Raw genomic sequence first — 21039 nt, 5'->3', positions numbered from 1 at the left:
CAATGGTGAATGCATTAGATGCAGAACACATAAGCACTTACTACTCAAGAAGTCTAATTGCTTGTAGTTTTACATTATTTTAGTTACACCATTTGTGTCATATTAATTCTTTAAATTCAGCTGACACGTTAGCTTTGTGTCCATTACTTACCTTTTTAGTGCAACAAATGTCTTCATAACACTTAGGCACTGTCTGTCTCAGTAAGGTTCATTTCTTGCCTTTCCTTCTATTACTAAATAATTTGATAACGCAGCCAGTCAGCCATAAAATATTTTGCCACTCCACGAAAGTATCTTTATCTCTTTCAATATGATAATAGCCTAAATAGCTATAATATTTTGTCTTGGTGAATTAAGTCAAACAGCTCTTTTTCAACTATTTTTTCCCATCTATTCTCCTGCTAGCTCTGTATTTCACATCACTGCCCTCTCTTTCTCCCTAAGAAAATCTCATAATGATAGTAATAGGACTTATACTCTCAGCATTTTCTTTTCAGGTTAGCTGTCTCCTCCTGGTAATTGCAACCTATAGCTTCTCACTTGTCCTCATACTCCTTTACCTCTTGAACAGCACACAATTTAATTCTATCTGAACACATACACATCCGCACAAACACACATTAAATGTATTCTACAGTTTTCTTGTTTTGACTTAACAAATTTGTTATGCTACAACCCTGGGCATGGGAGCACTGTCTTCAGATGTCCAGGATGCTCTCAGCCTCACTGAACTTCATGTAGAGCAGAAATATTCCGGCACGACGGAAGGAAACCCATCTTTAAAAAGTCAGTAAATTAATTCCTTAAACAATGTAAGCTCCATTGTTAAAATATTTAAACAGATCATGTCAATGCACATATAAATTTCAATACTTCATTTTTGGCAACTACTATTGCGTTCATGTGTATTAAAGTAAAATAATATTTTTGTATAAAGGTTTTAAGTAATTTATCAGACCGAACCATGGAATAAGAATGAGTGTATGCAGAAAATACTTTGGGTTATTAAATTTACTTAATAATTTTCTACTTGTCATTGAATGACAAATGATAACTTTTCTATCATGGTTAATAATTTAAATAGCACATACGATAACTCTCCAGAGACTTACATATCAGATATGTCACCATAGTTTCAAAGTAGATATGACAGCTATTGACTCAAAACTTGCTTTATTGAAACCTTCCTTAAGGTCCTTCATATGAAAGATTCTAATAGCTTATTAAATATTTCTGCCATGAATTAATTATGCCAGGAGATAAGCACCGGTGTCTTTTGTACTAATATTAAATGATGGTCACAAAGGTAAGATGGTGCATTATTACCAAATATGTAGATCACTCTGAAAAGCTAGTTCAAAATGTTATCTTATTTTATTTTATTCTTTAGGAACTAGTTTTATGATCTACAGGTTTCAGTCACTTATCAGTCACCAATATGTGCTGACCAAGGAGAGGGCATGGTACGAAAAAAGGTGCAAGAGCCAAATCTGCATTTAAATTGTCATCACTTTTTAGCTATTTTACATGGACTTGTCACTGTTGTCTTCGAGCTCTGTTTTCTAATCTTTCAAATGGTGACAGTGATGCTTCTTAGGGGATTACTTTGAAGGAATGCCTCTGACTCATGGTAGGTGTTTAGTAACAGGGAGCTGTTGCTATGGTTATGGTTACAATTCACGTGCCGAGGTGAGGGAAGCAAGGTGACAAGGGATGGGTCCTGATCACACGAGCGCATGGGTTTCTGAGCATAATTTCAGAAACAGGAAATAGATAGATTTAACTATTTAAATAGCATACCTTAAAACATACTATTCCATCATTACACACACACACACACACACATTAGTATAAACTGATTTGTACCAAAAAGTTTATGTTGCACTCTTCCAAAATGTCCAAACCACTTTTCATGTGCCACCCTGTCTTATCATTTGCTGTGCACTAGGATAAAATAGCATTTATTACTACCTCTGCTTTATATCATTAAAAGAGGCTGGCTTATGTTACTTAAGATCACATGTTAATTCTGGAGGTACCTAAGGTTTTCTTAGTCTTTCACCACCTCAGGATGATTCACTAGAACATTTTCTATAAAAACAGGAACATTTTGAATGGTGCAAACCTGACTGACAAAACACACCTGAAAACTTCATAACGCAAAAATAGTGTTGGTCTGTGACCACCGTCTTCCAAACATCGTTGATTGACAGTGCTACTTCCAGTTTGGGGTTTTCATTTACAATTGATGATTTAGTATTTTAACACATATGCAAAACCTACCATCTACGCATCTCCCTTATGCTTTTGTGCTTCCTCAGAATAGACGTTAATTGCCACACTATATGGTCAGTTGTAGTTTAATATTAAAATTCCATTTTTAATCCCAAGGTGTTAAAAACCCTCCAGTGAATATTGCTGTGGCCTCTAAAGAGATTCAAAGTGAAAACTTCTCAGAATATTCTAGGATCATTTCCAGTGTGTCTTTACTTGGAGGTATGGACTACTTAATGCTCAGTTATCCTGGCACAAGTTAAAGGTCTATTCTGTGTCACAGATTTGAATTGAGTTTTTCCTCAGTTTATCTTGCAAATTTACATGACTGATTTGACTCACCTAAAAAATAATGTGGATGGTACTATACAAAGCAGATACTGGTATTGGAAAGAACAAAATACTACCATGTCTTTTATTGATGGTGTGGCTATTATAATTGTCACACTCCATGAATAGCATATATTCTTTACATAAATAATTTTCCAAAAATGATGAGATAATTTATGTGAAGGGAAAAAAATGTAATAAGAATCCAGAAATAACTCAGAGGGTAATTTATTGATAGTTGGTTACTCTGTGTACTCTGTTCACCTGGGTATGGAATGAAGTTATAATATCATGGAATGTGTGATCTACCCTTATACTGAGGCCACAGTCATCAGAAGATAAAATTATAGTTTCACTAAATGTAATTTTGATGCATCAATTAAAACATAACTTACCCTCAAATTTTCAGCTGTTCTAAAAAGTGTACATTTTAAGTTGTGATTAAAGAAGCCAGGTTTTTATATCAAGTATTACCATATACTTTATACTGAAAATAAGAGAGATCTAAAAAAATTTCCCTTGAGAATTACCACCACATGGATAGTATAGTTATTTAATGACTTTCATGAGTGATAAAAGGTCAGTGATATTAACTATATCTTCACAATTTTTAAAAATCCAAAGTGAACAAAGCTATATATGCGCAAAACCACCTTATGCTATGATTTGTATTTTCTAGAGGATGCAGAAACATTAAAAGCTTACAAAAGAAAGTAAAATGCTATTTTAATTAAGAACATTTTAATGCCAGCCTAAAGTGGTGCTAAAATTCTGAATAAAACATGGCAACTGTCATTGAAACAGGTTTCTTTCTTTAAGAAGTTGTTTCTAATTCTGAAGCTGCATATGTGCAGGCACACGTGATGGAGAATGTAACGGTTGCCATGGTAAGTACACATCTTTTCTTGGACAGTCAAGTATAAAAATAAAATGTATGAAGAACTCTCACTTCATAATATGTCATGGAAATTGACTGCTTTCCCTACCACAACAAATTAGTATGATGCAATGCAGCACAGGACGGAAATAGCCCACATTTGAAAAACTTCAGCCCATTATGGCTTATAAAACATGGAGTAAAAAATAAAATAAGAAATCTCCAAGTTAGGTAACTCTAATTAAATGCTGGGTCGAGAGCAAGTGCTACCTCCATTAAATTGATAGTGACATGCCAGGACGTGCCACAGGCCTGAGCCATCCCTCCAGGAGTTCCAGCGCAGGCATAGCTAAGCATCACCCTTTCGTGGTCCTATGAGTCTTATTTTTTTAAAAAAATAAAATCATTCCTGCATCCTGTGCTGATTTCTCATTCTGCCCAGGACCAGTGGTTTCCAAGGCGCAGGGATCCCAGTCTTGCCCTGCTGCCTTCTGGAGATCTCCTGGTGGCTCTCCTGGAGCCCGGGAGGTCCGCTCCGGCCGCCTGGACGGAGGGGCGACCCTGGCCCTGGGGAGGCGGCAGGACGGGTCGCGGGCCGCCGCGGCTCCGGGGCGCTGGGAGCCCACGTGCGCAGGGGCTGGAGAACTTTCCCAGCCCAGCTCCGGGAAGACCTGCCTCCTACCTAGGGAGCTGGCTAGGGGGAGGGGCGCGTGGGGCGGGCGGTGGGGGGGGGCAGAGAAGATTAAAGCCCCTCGCAGGTGTCTGCCCGCCTCTGCTTCTAGACCCCCTACGCTCCCCCAGCCCCGGCTCCCATCAACTTTAATATTTTTTTCCCTCCTGTAGCAGGACTTAAGCAGCCGGGATGCGGAGCATCTCATAGGCTCAGCCTGGAACAAAGAAAATCGAGTTCCGAATACGGTCTCTCCCGGGTGGGAGCGATCACGTGGCGCGCTTTCGCCGGAATGCGCGCCTCTCGCCCACGCTATAAAAATCTCTATTGTGCTTAGAGATGTCGGGGGGGGGGGGGGGGAATATGCTCACATGCCAATTTCTCTACATCTATCAAGAGCCCCGGGGCACCGAACGCAGGTGCACGCGTTCACCTGCCGGCCTGGCTCCCGCTGCGGGGAAACGGGGCGCGCCGAGAGGTGCGGGGAAGTCCCCGAAGCGGGCGGGTCCGGACCTCCGCGCCTCGCCGCGCCGCGGCCCCGCCAGCTCCCGCGGCAGGAGAACTTCGACGGCAGCGTGGGCGTCGCGGGAGGCGCGGGTGGCTCCCTCCTGAAGCCGACTCCCGCGAGTTGTGAAAGTGACCCCTTCCCTCCGCCCGGCGCTGCGCCCCGACGCGCGGCCCACGGGCTTTGTGACTCGGGTGGGGGCGGGTCCTTGATTCAGCCCTGACGGCCGAGAAGTAGCGTGAGGGAGCGACGCGGCGGCCCTGGCTGTCCCCGTGGAGTCGCACATGCGAGGCATCCGACACAACCCCGCGGCCCCGTTCTTGACCCCGCAAACCACGAAGACCGGAGACCTTCGGCAACCGGTCTAACTGTGGGTGCGCGGGGGTGCCATGACTGTCGCGGCGCCGGTGTGCTTCCCGCCTCCCGCCGAGGATCCGAGACTAGTCCCGCATCCTCAGGGACTCGGAGCGGAGGGCAGAGGCGCCGACGGGGCCGGAGCGGCGCCGCCGAGCAGCACAAAGGCGCGGCGCGCAGGAGTTGTCCAGCCCTGCGGGGGAGGCACGGTCCCCCGCTCCCGGGCGAAGCTCGCACTCCAAGGCTCCCCGCTTCTTCCAGTCCTCCCGCCGTCTGTCACGCTCCCCTTCCCCTCCATGTCCCCAAACCCCACCCTTTCCCTTCGATCCCTAATGGCACAAAGATCTTCTAATTGTATTTTTCAAACAAGCCGACCTCAAACAGTCATGCTACACCTTCCAAGATAAAGGGACACAAGAGACCTGCCACAAGTGTGTGTGTGTGTGTGTGTGTGTGTGACACGCTTAAAAAAAAAAAAAGGGGGCTTCACCCTCAGACACCTGGGGGGGGCTGAGTGGAGACACCCACGATCACAGAAGGAGCTAAGACTAACCTCAGCTCTCCCAAGGGTCCCAGCACTCGCACCCGGCGCTCGCTCTTTACATTTCCTTTTTGCAGTATGAAACCTTTAGGGTCTCCCGCCAGCCAGGCCACTCGGCGCTCCCACGCACCCACACAACTATCACCCCATTTCCAAATGCCCCGAAACCTACCACATCCCCGCCGCCTCCGCGCGAGCAGCTACCGGAGCGCCGACAGCGCGGGTCCCCGCGCCCCCGCCCCGCCCCGCCCCGCCCCCGCCCCCGCCGGGGTCCCACTCCTCCCGCGCCCGCGGTCGCCGCGGCCCCCGCGCCACCGCACGAGAGTCCTACTCACATGGCCGGCAGGAGAAACTGCCCATGAGGTTCCGCAGACAGTGAATCGTGCGGCTGCCAAAGGTTATTCCGTAAAGTGCTCGGGGTCCGCAGTGGGGTGGGCGCGGGCGTCCTCGGAGGGGGTGCCGGGGAGGGTTGTGGCAGCAGGAGGGAGAGGGAGGGGACTCCAGGCAGGTGCCACGTTAGACCATGATGTCGGTGCCCTTCAGGTGGACGGCTGGAGAGGTTCCCGAGGGAAGACGCCGAGGGGAAGCCCGAAGCGCCGGCGGGGGTGTCAGGAGCGCATCCACTCGCAGCCTCCGCCCGCCGTGCGCGCCGCGCTAGCGACCGCAGCAACCGCGGCGGCGGCGGCGCGGCTCCCTCCCCACCCCCAAAAGGCTCCACAGACAATAAATCCTGCGCGGAGAAGAGATGAGCAGAAAAGGCGAATCGTGCACCCAACTCTGGAACACCCCCTGCCCGATGCCGCGCCCCAGGTGGGCGAGGATCCCTGGGGACCGGGGCACAGTGGGCTGCTCCGAGGGGCCGTGCGCTCCCGCGGCTGCAGGCGACCGCGGTGGCCCGAGTGGGGGGCTGCAGGTCCCCTCCGGCGAGAGCCCGCTACCAGGGGCTGGGTGTACGTGGCTGCAAGCCCGGGGATCGTCCGGAGTGGGATCCTCCTCGGTGCAGTGGCTCCGCGCACAGGTGCCGGGATCGGCAGGAGAGGAGGCGCCGCTCGTGGCTCTTGGCTGTGTCTCCCCGCTCTCCCCGCCCCCTCTCTTTTTCCCACCCCCTTTTCCGACGACACCAGCTGCAGCTGCTTCAAAGTGTGAAAAATGTCAAGGAGATTTTCCAGCGACCGGAGGGGTAACCACGTTCGCAGCTCTCGGCCCCCTTTCGAGAGATTCTCGATCGCCCCTCTGACCTCTACTCGGGCTCCCCCGAAACGTAAGGAGAGAAATCCCAGCCCGGAGGAAAGCTGAAACCCTCGCCTTCTCCAGGCTTTGTCACGGGCTTCGTGTACTGAACGGGGCAAGGGGCCGAGCTCCCTCGCTTCCTTCTCTCACCCCCGGCGCGCGAGGCCGGGGCCGGAGGCTCGGCGCCCGGCAGCGCGCGACCGCCGGCTGCTCCCGCCGCCGGACCAGACCCGGCGCTCGCGCGGCGCACGGTCCCGCAGCGCCAGCGCCCGGGCGGCGGCGGCTCCCGCCTCTGCGCTCGCTGAGCGCCTCTGCACCCGCACCGGCTCGGTGACGCTGCGCTCGCGGCTCCGCAGGCTGCTGCTCCTGCAACCTCAGCAAAGGGGCGGCTGGGAGCGCCTCCGCGGGGTTTCCTCCCCCGCCCGCCTCTCCCGCTGCAGGTTGTTGGCTGCCAAGGAGAAAAGTCGGCCTGCGGGTCGGTCGCTTCGCGTCAGTCAAGGCAGCGATCTTTGTGCCTGCTCTCACGTTCCTTTTTTGGGGGGGAGGAGGCCGGGGTTGCTGCCCTGGAGGTGCGCAAAAAGCGAAGGGGTTTCCCAACTCCCCTTGGTGCTTTCACCACCGCTCCTCCTGCCGCGAGCACTCTCACACTCGCGCAGATTCATGCACCCCCTCAATAAAGGCACACGCGGACACTGTAGCTCACACGCTCCTATTTAAACTCTCATAAGCAGCAATACGTTAGGGCACATATTGGTGAAGTTAGTACTCTATTTAGATTTCTCTTTTATTCTCTAAACCCATCTCCTGATTTCTTCTTTGAAAACGGCTTTATTATCCAGGAATCATTCTTTTGCGCAAGATGGGCTGGAGGTCTTGCTTTCTCGTTGGGGGAGAGCAAGCATCTTCTCTCCAGTCCCACAGTGCAAGTGCAGCCGGGTGCGTGGCTTTCCATTGCCACTCTGGGGTGGGTGGAAGCTCACGGTTCACTAAAAAGAAAATGCACTTGCTTATATTCTTAGATTTGCAGGGCTAACATCTTCAAGGTCAAAAATAGTCTTTCCTGTCTGTTAGGGATTTTCTAGGAAGAGACTTTGGAGATTGACACCTAATCTGCGGAGTACCGAGAATGAGGATTATTGTCTACTCTATCTGGGCCATGAAGGTGGGCTGACTCTTAAGGACAACCTCCCAGTATTTCATGATTGTCGTGTAGACGGAAAAAGGAATGAGTATATTGTGAAAAGCCATATCATTTAAAAACACCACTGAGAAAGGCTTTTGAAATGGCAAGGAGATGGAAAAAAATATTGAAAGGATACATTTTTGAATTGACCTCTGTAGAGCTCTATTCTCCCCACCCCCATAGTTTTGTCCTTGTAAACATTTTGTCACATCTCAGTGTCTCAGCTGGATGAAGTGATGTGAAAAAAAATTAGGAATAGAAAAATCTAATAATAACAACCTGACATAACAATTATACAATTGTAGCAATCCTTTCTTTATAGGCTTCCAGTTCTTTTGGATACATTTGACACAGAACTTTCACATATATTCTTTCATTCAATCCTTTCCTAAGATTATTTAGTGGATAATATTATCCACATTTACAGGAAGGACACAAAGGCTCAACTCAGAATTTCATATTTTAACTTCAGGATGCATTCCCTTCAACCTAAATATTTTACAAAAATCCTATTTCACAGAATTCTAATATCACAGCCAGTTATGAGTAACTACAGGCCCTTGCAAACAGGCAACATACCTACCAATGGTGTTATGTTCCGTGTGTTAAGTGGACTTGTTTTTCTAAGCGGAAACAAACTTATTTCTATTCTATGAGGAGAAAGATGTTTTTTGGAACCTTAAATTAAAAATTGATGATTCCCCTATAATATATTTTAAACCATATGTTCTCCCTTCCTCTTTATTTTACACTAGAACCACAATTTCAGACCTCAAAGATCCAAAAGGATAAATGATTTTAAATATGTGCAGATGTGATGTAGTGCCTATGGGTTTTAACAAACATGACTGTAGCATACAATAAATAAATAAATGAAGGGAGAAGAGTGTTCTCTGTAGAATAGGCTTTGGATACAATGGCCGAATTTTTTCTCTGTAAGATTTATGAATCTTGAACAAAATTTAGCCACCTTCACTATTTAAACAATGAAGCATATTGAAGAGATTTCAATGGTTTCATAGAATGATGGAACTATTGAAATGCAAATTCAGATGCTGTCTCTAAACTCCAAGTTGCCCTGTCATCAACCCTCTGGAAATACAGATGACTATCTGAAAATTGAAGAAAGAAAGCCGAATGTTAAATATCCTCAGGCTGTCATTCAAGCAGAGGTCCAACACTAAAAACTGTAACAACTTTAAAAATTAGATCAAGCCAGCTTTAACAGATTAGTTATTCAGATTACATCTGTGAATGACTAGACATTAAACCTATAACATTTTGTAAATTGTTAAATCAATTACTTTGATTCACACTACTAAAATTTTTGAAATGATAATCTGTTCCTAGGACAAGCAGAACTAACCTTATTTGAAATTTAAAAAGAGATTATGTTGATATTAAACCATCAGATGCCAACTATCTTCCCAGTCTTTCTCTTTAAAGGCCAGAAATGTCTCCATTGCCTTAAGTGATTGTCTCTTTGTCAATTCCTGGTTAAAATATAACTATGCATAGAAAGCACAATGATTTTAGCTTTACCAACAGTTAATATCTTAGCAGGATTGACTTAATTAGAGATTAGTCTTTGGGGAAATAAAAAACATCGTTCAATTTTGATGTATGGAGATACAGGTTGAAGAGTTTAGAGTTTGATAAGACAAGATCAGCATCAGTGGGATACCTGAAGGGCAGGAAATGCTGCTTTGTGGTTAGCTCTTGAAAAGCAGGGGAGAAGCTCTGAATAGGAAGTGAAACTCATCACGATTCTTCTTCAAATTCCTTAGATGGCTTTTACCATGAACCTAACCTTTCAGATTAATAATCTCATCTAGCTAAGGAGAATGCTTCTTTATTGTGGGTTTTCATTCATTTCCATAATTTTTATTTTTAAACATAAATTTGCATGTTTAAGATATACAAGGTACAATGAACACTGATGTACTTACTCATCAAGCACCTTAAGAAAGAAAGTTGAAGATTCACTCATATCCTTCTGTTTCTGCTCCCCCACCTCACAGAGGTAACCTCATTCCTAAATTTTGTTTTGTTTGTACATTTATGTATTACTAAGCTTCATGCACTTTTGCGGCTAAACATATTTTTGTATTGCTTTGGAAATTTAACCCTTACATACATGATATAATGCAGTATACGTTCTCTCACAACTTGCTTTTGATTAAAAAACATTATGTTTGTGAGAATTTTGATGTGTGTCACTCTGGTTCACTAATTTTTTTTGTTCACTGTAGCCAACCTTCTTTATTACAGAAAAACAAACTTGAGATGACACTTTGGAGGACAGTGCATAAGGTAGGAAGCAGGGCAGTTTTGCTAGTGACTGTTAGACAGACATGAGCAGAGCAAGGAAGATGGGCCTGGTACAGAGACTCACCAGGGCAGAAAGCACCAGATGCCTAGCAAGGGGCAAAACTGGGAAAACAAGAACCTTGTCCCCAGGGTAACCTTTCCTTCCCCAGAATACAGCTAGCTGGCCTTGTGGTTTAGGCTGCCTGAGTATTTCCTCCCTAAAGATCACACCTAGGTCTCAGTTGTGGTTCAGTTCCAGGCCCAGAAAAGCAGCCATTGACTAATGATCGCCCTCCCTAATACCCCTCCCCCTCCCACACCAACCAACAAGCGGGGACCAAGACCCTGAAAGACCACAGCTGGAAAGCTGATGAATATTCTATTGAGAGACTCTGCTGAGACCTCCTCTAAGACTCCCACCTACAAGAGAGATTAATACCTCAGGAAAAATTGGACAGATACACGCAAAAAAATGAAACTGGACCACCAACTTACACCATACACAAAAGTAAATTTAAAATGGATAAAAGACTTAAATGTAAGGCATGAAACCATAAAAATCCTAGAGGAAAACATAGGCAGTAAATTCTCAGACATCTCTCATAGCAATATGTTTGCCGATACATCTCCTAGGGCAAGAGAAACTAAGGAGAAAAACAAATGGGACTGCATCAAAATAAAAAGCTTCTGCACAGCAAAAGAAACCACCAACGAAATGAAAAGGGGGCCCACTGTATGGGAGGACATATTTGCCAACAGCACATTGGATAAAGGGTTAATATCCAAAATATATAAGGAACGTATACAAGTTAACAAAAGGAAGACAAACAACCCAATTAAAAAATGGGCAATGGACCTAACTGGACACTTCTCCAAAGAGGACATACAAATGGCTAAGAGACATATGAAAAAATGCTCAACATCGCTAATCACCAGAGAGATGCAAATTAAAACCACAATGAGGTATCACTTCACACCTGTCAGAAGGGCTCCATCAACAAATCAACATACTACAAGTCCTGGCGAGGGTGTGGAGAAAAGGGCACCCGGTACACTGCTGGTGGGAATACAGACTGGTGCAGCCACTGTGGAAAGCAGTATGAAGGTTCCTCAAAAGATTAAAAATTGGCCTGCCATTTGACCCAGTGATCCCACTTCTAGGATATATCCTAAGGAACCCCAAACACCAATCGCAAAGAACTTATGTACCCCTATGCTCATAGCAGCACAATTCACAATAGCTAAGATCTGGAAACTGCCCAAGTGCCCATCAGTAGGTGAGTGGATAAAAAAGCTGTGGGACATTTACACCATGGAGAACTATGCAGCTGTGAAGAGGAAGGACCTTTTGAGCCTTTGGCACAGCATGGAGGGAACTAGAGGGTATTATGCTAAGTGAAATGAGCCAGTCAGAGAAAGACAAGTGCCAAATGACCTCACTTATATATGGAATATAATAAACAAAATAAACTGATGAATGAAGTGGATCCAAAGACATAGAAGCATGGAACAGACTGAGGGATCTCAGAGGGAAGGTGGGGAGGGGTGTGTTGATAGCAAGAGATTAATCAAAGAACTTATATATTTATAAGCATAACCCATGGACACAGACATTGGTATGGGGAAAGCCTGAGGGTGGGATAGATGTGGGGTGGAGGGGGTCACTGGGGGTAAAAAAGGGAACATCTGTAATATTTTCAACAATAAAGAAACTTAAAAAAAAAATAAAGTAAAAAAAAAAGAAAACTTGACTACAAGATTGTAATATATTTTTCTATATTGTATTCTATAAGCTTTATAATGTGATCTTTTACCTTTCAGTCTTTAACCATCTGAAATTGATTCTGTGTATGGTGCAAGGTAAGAGGTTAATTTTTATTTCTGTTTTCATTTTTTTCTCATGAGATAACACTGTACATACTACTGCTTCTATCATATACCAGCTCATTGGTCAATTTTTGGCTTGTGTGTTTGGTCCTACCTGTTTCTACATACTGTCTCAATTGAAAACTGTCATAAATTCCTGTGGCTTCATAATCAGTATTGATATATAAGGAAACAAGACACCTTATCTTCTTCTTCAAAATGTCTTTTGCTTTTCTTTATCTTTTTGGGCTATTAATTCTTAAGCATTATTAGATCCATGGTAGCTTCTTTAATTTTTTTCACACTACACATGTCTTGAAAACAGATTGTGAAACCACAAAATCTTGTTCTATCTAGTGCTATATCGTATTGGCAATTCCCCCTCATAAGCAGTTCAGACTAAATTTATCATGCCAGTACTCCAACAGGAAGATTATCTTAGATAAAATATGAGTAAAAAGATCAACTAGGAAGGATTAAATGTATTTATAAAAATAATACAAATGAGTTCGCCAACACATTATAGTGTAAAAAAATAACCACAAAAGACCTCACCTATCCAATAAAATCTTGAGAAAGAACAAACTGGGAGGTATCACACTCCCTGAAAAACTATACTACAAAGCTATAATAATCAAAACAGTATGGTATTGTCATAAAAAAAGATATATATAGATTAATTGAATAGAAAAGAGAGCCCAGAAATAAATCCTTATTTATAAGGTCAATTAATCTGTGATAAAGGAGGTAAGGATATACAATGGGGAAGATACAGTCTCTTTAATAAGTCATATTAAAAAAGACAGATACATGTAAAAAAGTGAAATTGGACCACTTTCTTACATTATATACAAAAATAAACTGAAAATGAATTAAATACTTAAATTTAAAACCATAAAACTTCTCAAAGAAAACATAAGCAGTAAACTCTCTGACATGAGTGAGTCTTAGCAATATTTTTTTGGATGTTTTCCTGGGCAAGGGCAATAAATTACTGAATGGAAGAAGATAGTTGACAATGATACATCTAATAAAGGGTTCATATCCAAGGTGTATAAGGAACTCATACAGTTTAACACAGACGCACATCTAATTTAAGAATGGGCAGAGGACCTGAATGTAAGATATTACAACATATTTTTAGATATTATTGATAGCATGGAAACTATACATATATAAAAAGTTTATAGTACAAAATCCCTCCCCAAGTGTTAAACTAATTCATGTTCACACTAATTGTGTATCAAAATTCTTGTTTTTCACATCACTGTTAACCCTAGGTACCAATCACCTTTTAAACTTTCCCAGTCTAATAGACAAGCACATTACATTATTTGATTTGTATACTTGCAATATTTAATAGATTGAATTTAAGCGTTATGCCTTTTTATAAAAGTTTGAAATGCAGACGGTCTTCCTTATTACCTATAAATGGGCAAGACAATCTTGTTTCAACAAGGTGTTTATTTGCAGCAATAAAATAACCAGAAATGAGGTAAAAATGAAGAAATCAAAGTCTTCCCTATAGAAAACAAGTTTTTATTAAGTGCCATGAAACAGTGGTACAGGGAAAACTTGTTGAAGTTTTATCAGTTCATTTCATATCCCCACAATCCCAACCTCAAGCTCCTTCTCCTCACTTCTCTACGATGAAAAAGGTCACAGATCTGAGAAATCTCTGATATCTTCCTGGATTTAAACCACATCAACAAACTAACTTTCACCCAGTTCATTTAAAGGGATGTTTTAGTGTTCAGACGGCAGTTTGGCATTTCTTAGATACAACCAAAGGTTTTTCATAACTTTATTCTTTCCACCAGCCACTCACAGTTGACATTGCGTATAATCTTCAAGCTCAATAACATTTTCTTAGTTTTGTTGCTTGAAAATGCCATAGGCCAGTGGCTCTGTTGGGTTGCTTAGTGTATTTGTTCCTTCATAAGAAAAGAAAATTAAGTACAATTCACTGTCAATCATTTGTTTTCAGATATTTGATTTCAAATAAAAACAAGTTGTATTTTTTCTCAATAGTAGTTTCTCTATGTACTACAAAGCATTTTAAAATGAAAATCATTCTGAATGCAATTTATTTACAGCATTAAAACAGTGAAAGTGGTTTTTATTTTGATTATATAACTAGGTACTGGAGCAGGATGCAGATACTAACCAGGTACTTTAGAATATTAAATGCATATCTAAAATGACCAGGAAGATTTTATCATTGCTATTTAACCTTTATGTATTGTCTTAATTTTTTTTTAGAGAGAGGAAGGAAAAGAAGGAAAGAGAGAGAGAAACACTGATTTGTTGTTCCACCTATTTATACATTCATTGGTTGATTCTTGTATGTGCCTTGACTGGGGACTGAATCCACAACCTTGGCATATAGCGATGATGTTCTAACCAACTGAGCTATCTGACCAGGGCAGAACCTTTATGTATTGTTTACCTGTAAATATGTCAAGATATATTGTGATTTCTCTAAAGCACACATGTGGTCAATTTAAGATTTCCATGCTTATGTTAATACTAAATTTAAAGAGATTATTTTACTTTCTTGGAAATAAATCAAAATTTTATATAGGTAGTAGAGTTATCCCATTAAACAGTCCTTAGTTTAAAATTGAACTGCCTGCTTATATCACTCACAATGTGTGTTTAAATATCTTTGTAGCTGTAATCTATACCAAAATGATTAAAGTAAAAATTTATTTTAATTTTTTCTTTCATCATTGTTTTCTATGCTTATTAATATGCCTAGGCTTTGGAAATTATGTGCCATTAGCTGATTTTCATGACGACTTAAGGCTTTTTGAATTCTGTTTTCAAATTCTACTTTTAATGAATATATGATTAATGGTATAAAATTATTTTTTAGCACAGTTAATGAATACCTACTCTGTTCAAAACACTATAAGTACAACAGAGAATATAAATAAACTGACTGGCAGGGACTGGCAAGGGCATTTGGGTCTCTTAGAGAATGGGAACAAGGGCAAAATCTTCATTCACCTGATGATATTTATTCAACAATCTATACAGTTGATGCCAATATCTGTTACAGTGCCCCAATGTAATGCTGATCTTTTCTTTGCACCCAGAAAGTAAGTTTCATTTTAAATTTGTTTTGTTTTTATTTCCCCCAGGGAAGGATTTCATTATTTCTACCTCCAGACTCTGATGATGCCTCTCCAAGGGCCCAAACCTTTTTTTTTTTGCCTTAAACTTGCATGCAAGGTCAATCCAAGGGCAACACAGATAAGCTTTTTCAACATAGGCAGACCGTGGACACATACCCTTGCTCCTCCTGCTTCTCACATCCTTGTCTTTCCTCACCACAGAGCAGAGCAGTCATGCAACTCTTATCTTTCCGCTTCTAAATTCCCATGACATTTCACCATGAAGATGAAATAAAGCCAGTCTCTGGCTTTCAGGGGCTTCGAGTCCAGTGAGTTCACATAGATGTTTTTCGAAAAACTCGTAACAAAAATGAACTATTGGTTTCTTTCCTTGCAGTAACAAAAAACTCATTAATATACCCTTTTCCAGAACCGTTGGAGATATGGACATTTTCTTTTCTACTTATTTACTTTCCCAAATGGTCTATTCTATCTAGACAAGTCAGATAACATAGAAAAGAGTGTTTACCTCATATAAAAAGGTAGAGATGACACACAGATGTAGAGTGCAATCTTTGACGTATATTCAATCCAGGAAAGGGGGTAAAATACATACAAATCTTTGAAAACTATTTATAATTCTCATTGTTTTCTAGGATGTGATGATTCATGGTATCTGGATGAGTTTATTATTATTTTTTTTTTCTGAGGACTGGAATAGACATGGCTATGAGAGCTTAGGGTAGAAGTTCATACTGAATTTAGTATTATGCAAAATAAAATGGGCAGGGAGAGTGCAGGCAACTTACATGAACAAGAAATTGAGAGTTCCTCTGCCAATTTTTTTTTTTTATTCAGATTGTTTGGGGTGTTTTTGCTATTGGATTTGTATGAGTATTTTATATATTTTAGTATTAACCCTTTATCAGATATATAGTTTGCAAAAATTTTCTCCCATTCTGTAGGTTGCATATTTACTTTGTTTAATGTTACTTTTGCTGTGCAGAAGCTCTTAAGTCTGAGTTAGTCCCACTTGTTGATTTGGTAGTGTTCTTTGTGCTTTTGTTGTCATATCTAAAAAAAAAATCATTGCCAAAACCAGTGTTGAGATTCTTCCCTATATTTTCTTCTAGGAGTTTTATGGTTTCATGTCTTACAGTTAAGCCTTTCACCTATTTTGAGTTAATTTTTGTGAGTGGTGAAAGTTAGGGGTGCAATTTCATGGTTTATCAGTTGTTTTTCTGGGCTCACCTCCTGGGAGGCTTTTTTAATTTTATTTTTAAATTTATCTTTATTGTTGAAAGTATTACAGGTGTCCCATTTTTCCACCCCATTGACCCCCTCCACCTCACTGTCACCCCCTCCCCAGACCCTCACCCCATTATTGACTGTGCCCATGGGTTATGCTTATATGCATATAACTTCTTTGATTAATCTCTTCTCACCCTCCACCCTCCTTCCCTTTTTCCTCTGAAATATGATCGTCTGTTGCATGCATCAATGTCTCAGGATCTATTTAGTTCATCAGATTCTTTTGTTCATTAGCTTCTTCTTAAAGAAGACCCTTCAACTTTTCCTGTAGTGCTGGTCTGGTGGTGATGAACTCCTTTAGCTTTTCTTATCTGTGAAGCTCTTTATTTGACCTTCAATTCTAAATGATAGCTTTTGTGTGTAGAGTAATCTTGGTTGTGGTTCCATGTTTTTCATCACTTTGAATATTTCTTGCCACTCCCTTCTGGCCTGCAAGGTTTGTGTTGAGAAATCAGCTGACAGTCGTATGGGTGCTCCCTTGTAGGTAACTAATTGCTTTTCTCTTGCTGCTTTTAAGAGTCTCTCTTTGTTTTTAACCTTGGCATTTTAATTATGATCTGTCTTGCTGTGGGCCTCTTTGGGTTCCTCTTGTTTGGGATCCTCTGTGCTTCCTGGACTTGTAAGTCGATTTCTTTCCCCAGGTAGGGGAAGTTTTCTGTAATTATTTTTTCAAATAGGTTTTCAATTTCTTAGTCTCTTTCTTCCCCTTCTGGTACCCCAATAATACAAATGTTGGGCCTCTTGAAGTTGTCCCAGAGGCTCCTTATACTATCTTCATATTTCTGGATTATTTTTTCTTTTTGCTCTTCTGGTTGGGTGTTTTTTGTTTCCTCATGTTCCAAATTGCTGATTTGATTCTCAGTGTCCTCTACTCTAGTGTTGATTCCCTGTAAATTATTCTTCAATTCAGTTCATGTAGCCTTCATTTCAAATTGGTACTTTATTATGTTATTAATTTTCTCAGTTATTTTTGTAAAACTGTTACTAATATGGTTGAGCATCATTATAAACAAAATTCTGAACTCTGTATCTGTTAACTTGCTTGGATCTATTTCATTTCATTCCTCTTCTAGACATTTCTTCTCTTCTTCCCTTTGTGACATGTTTCTTTGCCTCCACATTTTGGCTGCTTCCAGGAGTTTGTTTCTATGTATTAGGTAGAGCTGCTATGTCTCCTGGAATTTGTAGAGTGGTTTTGTGTAGTAGGTGTCCTGTAGGGTCCAGTGGCTCAGCCTCCCCAGTCACCTGAGCTGGGCCTTCTAGGTGTTCCCCTGTGTGGGCTGTGTGCACTGTCCTGTTGTAGTTGAGCCTTAGTTGCTGTTGGTGTCCCTGGGAGGAACTGACCCCCAGGCCAATCAGCTGTGAGGACCAAGTGGAACTACAGCCAAAGAGCTGCTGTGCTGGAGACACCCCTATGGAACAGGATTTACTTCAGTGGGGCTTTGGTGTTCACCAAGTGCGCCCCTTGAGTGTCACTCATGGATGTGGTAGGTTGTAACCCAGGGTGGTCGAGTCTGACCACCAGGTGCACTGTCTCTGAGGCCTCCCAGGAGGTGCAAAGTCAGCCTGTGCCAGTGCCCTGCCCAGGGCCACCCAGCATGAGCTATTCAGCAAACCGTAGTTGGCTGCTACTTGTGCTGGGCTTGGAGGTGCCCAAGAGAGGCCAAGCTCTGAGCCAATGCAGGCTGCCGCTAGTGCCAGGCCTGGGGCAACTTATCAAGCTGTGTGGGTCACGCTGCTGCTTATTTGAGGATTTTAGGAAAGTCCTAAGCATGAGGCTTGAGAGGCCACTTGCACAGAAAAGCCCCTGGAAATGGCCTGGATGAGCTGCAGGTGGGGAGGGGCGGGGCCTCCGGGAATCACGGGGCGGGGCCAAAGGTGGGAGTCAGGTGCTGGCGATTCAAACATGGCGCCCGCCTGCCGGCTGTGTCCGGGGAGGACTCGCCAAAGGAGCCATGGCCTCCGCCAGCCCTTCTGCCCGGGAGGAAGCCGCCCCTCCACCTCTCGCCCTGATCTCAGGCAGGTTAGTTCCTCCCCGAGTGTCCCGGGTCCTTTCAGGCTGCTGCCCGGCGCTGGGCTCAGAGGGAGCGTCCGAGTGAGTCCGTGCCGGGCCCTTTAGAGGAGCTGCTGGGGCTCCCGCAGCCTCCGTGACCCTCAGGGACAGTCCCCGCTGGTTTCACAGCCCTAAGTTATGGGACATCTCTTCCCGGCCTGAAGCCCTGGGCTGGGGGCCTGCTGTGGGGCTGGGACCCCTCCCTCCTCCCTCCTCCGGGAAACCCCCACCGCCGAGATTCCCTCCCCGGTTTAAACGGTAGCACCGGGTGTGGGCCCGAAGCCGCGTCTCCTGGTTTCAGCCCCGATCTGCCCGTGTCTCCCCCCCTCCTACTCGTCTCGGTGCTTCTTCGGTTCCCTGATTGTGGGGCTTCTGTTCAGCCAGATCTCAGGAGGCTCTGAGTGGTGGTGGTTCTGTATTTTAGTTATAATTTTGATGTAGCTGCGGGAGGCGGCGGGTGCCGCTGTTACCTACGCGCCATCTTGTTTCCTCTCCCCTGTTCTGTTTTTCTTATGAGCATCCCAAGGGCCCTGGGTTATGAAACTTTCCATAATGCAAAGTATTGCTTTTGGATGAACTCCCTAGAATTTTGCTATTCATGGTCGGACTTTTGAACTTCAAATCTTGAAATGTCTATTCTATTTAAGTAGTATCAATATGAACCCCAAACCATGCAAGACCCAGGGTAAGATGAGAGTGTCCCCCCTCATTTTAGAGTAGATATAAGCTCTTCCAGCATATCCCCTGTACAGGCATCTGGGTTTTATATCCTCACCTTACTCTGGACCAAGACCCATCTCCTGCTTCCTGCTGTTGTTAAAATCGCAAGCCCTAACCTGTAGGGATTATATATCTGGCCCAACGCCTCTGTAAGTTTCCACAGCATCAACTAATGTCCTTATTGAAACGGCATGCATTTACTTCTTTTCTACCACCTGGAGTTTTTCATCTCTTGCATTTGAGGTTGATTATGTATTTAGAATTTGCTGTTTTATCAAATATATCTACAGATTTGAGCCGGAGCCTGTTCCCATTCCAACTCAGTTTGCCATGAAGTTAGAACTATTTGTTTTTTTATTTTGACACATAATCACATAATAAGTACTTGACTAATGCAATTTTGGTTTTATTATTGAGCAATTGGGTAGATATAGAGATCTAGTGCTTAAGAGAGATCTTTATTCATTTACTTTATTCATTTACTAAGAAGATCATACATTTTTAACTTATTAGAGACTTCCCAACAACAACCCTGTTTAGTAAACATACTCCTGCTCACCTTTTTATAGATAAGGAAATCAAAGATGAGATTATATAAATTACCCGCAGGCAGCATATACAACCAGAATGATTATAGAAAACATTAACTCCAAATATAGAACTTTCCCTCCTAAGGCTGCTTATATGTGTTAGTTGAGGCTTTCCAGACAACATGAGTGCTATGCTATGTAATGAAGGTTTGACTCGTTACCCTCAATGAGTGTTATAAAATACAAAGCAGTATAAGGAAGAAGCCAGAATTTCTGTCAATATTTATGTGCTGTGTCAATTTTGCCTGTCCTGGGATTTAAAGTGTGGACAAAGCTCTTAAGTCAAGGTGAATCCATGATAATCAGCTACTTCATATGAACTATATGGGGGAAAGAAAGTATTAATGTGTGATAATGTTGTGTCTTATGTCATGAATTTAATCTTACTATCTTTTAAAAATTGACTTGACACAAGATGGGAACCATAATTGGGTTCTAAAACCATATCTTGCATTTCCTTTTAGAATACTAGCAAAATGAATTATGGTTTCAACAGGTCTACTGCAACTTGTCTATAGAAACAGCCTGTAGTCGTTTGTTTGCTATAGAAAAGGCTATCTGTTTAATTAATACATTCATATATAACCCAAAACATTACGTATATAAATAAATGTTTAAGTGTACAATTCAGATGCCTTTCAACTTTAGAATAGAATCATGTTTTGAAATACATTTTAAAGAAATTTTATCAGTTTTTTATGTATGACTATAAGAACTAGAAGCAAATTAGAGATAACCTAGTTCTCCCTCCTTATTTCAAAGATGAAATAACTTTACAACATAGAACCAAGTCTAAAATACTAGTCTTACAACCTTTCAAATCTGTTGCAATTCTTCTCATTTTGAAATATAAAGAGTAAAATAACAAATTTAACAAAACAAAATGTTTATTTTATTTATTTTAAACTGGGTGTTTAAAGTATCCATTAGCCCTGAGATTCAACTATTCTGTATTCTACTAGATCAAGTTGTGTCTATTTAGACAACAAAATCAATTTGTTTGAAAATTCCTTATTTTTAATGTGGCTGCTGTACATGGTGAAATCAATTAAGTCAATGATACAGAGCTCACATTAAAATATTAAAAAATGTTAAATCTAGTTTTT

At 42.2% G+C, this 21039-nt stretch overlaps 1 protein-coding gene across 1 annotated transcript in view; it reads right to left on the bottom strand.

Moving 5' to 3' along the window:
• LRRC7 (leucine rich repeat containing 7) overlaps positions 1–7037 on the bottom strand; it is a 396137-nt gene extending 389100 nt beyond the window's left edge. The window contains exon 1 of the mRNA XM_081144600.1: positions 5887–7037. Coding sequence (XP_081000726.1) covers positions 5887–5888 — 2 coding nt within the window. The 5' untranslated portion in view covers positions 5889–7037. The remainder of the gene's footprint in view (positions 1–5886) is intronic.
• Positions 7038–21039: the final 14002 nt, after the last annotated feature.

Source organism: Miniopterus schreibersii, assembly GCF_964146895.1.
Source record: "Miniopterus schreibersii genome assembly, chromosome: 8".
Classification (NCBI taxonomy): domain Eukaryota; kingdom Metazoa; phylum Chordata; class Mammalia; order Chiroptera; family Miniopteridae; genus Miniopterus; species Miniopterus schreibersii.
Note: the sequence above shows the minus strand (reverse complement) of the source record. Positions and strands in the feature narration are given on the sequence as shown.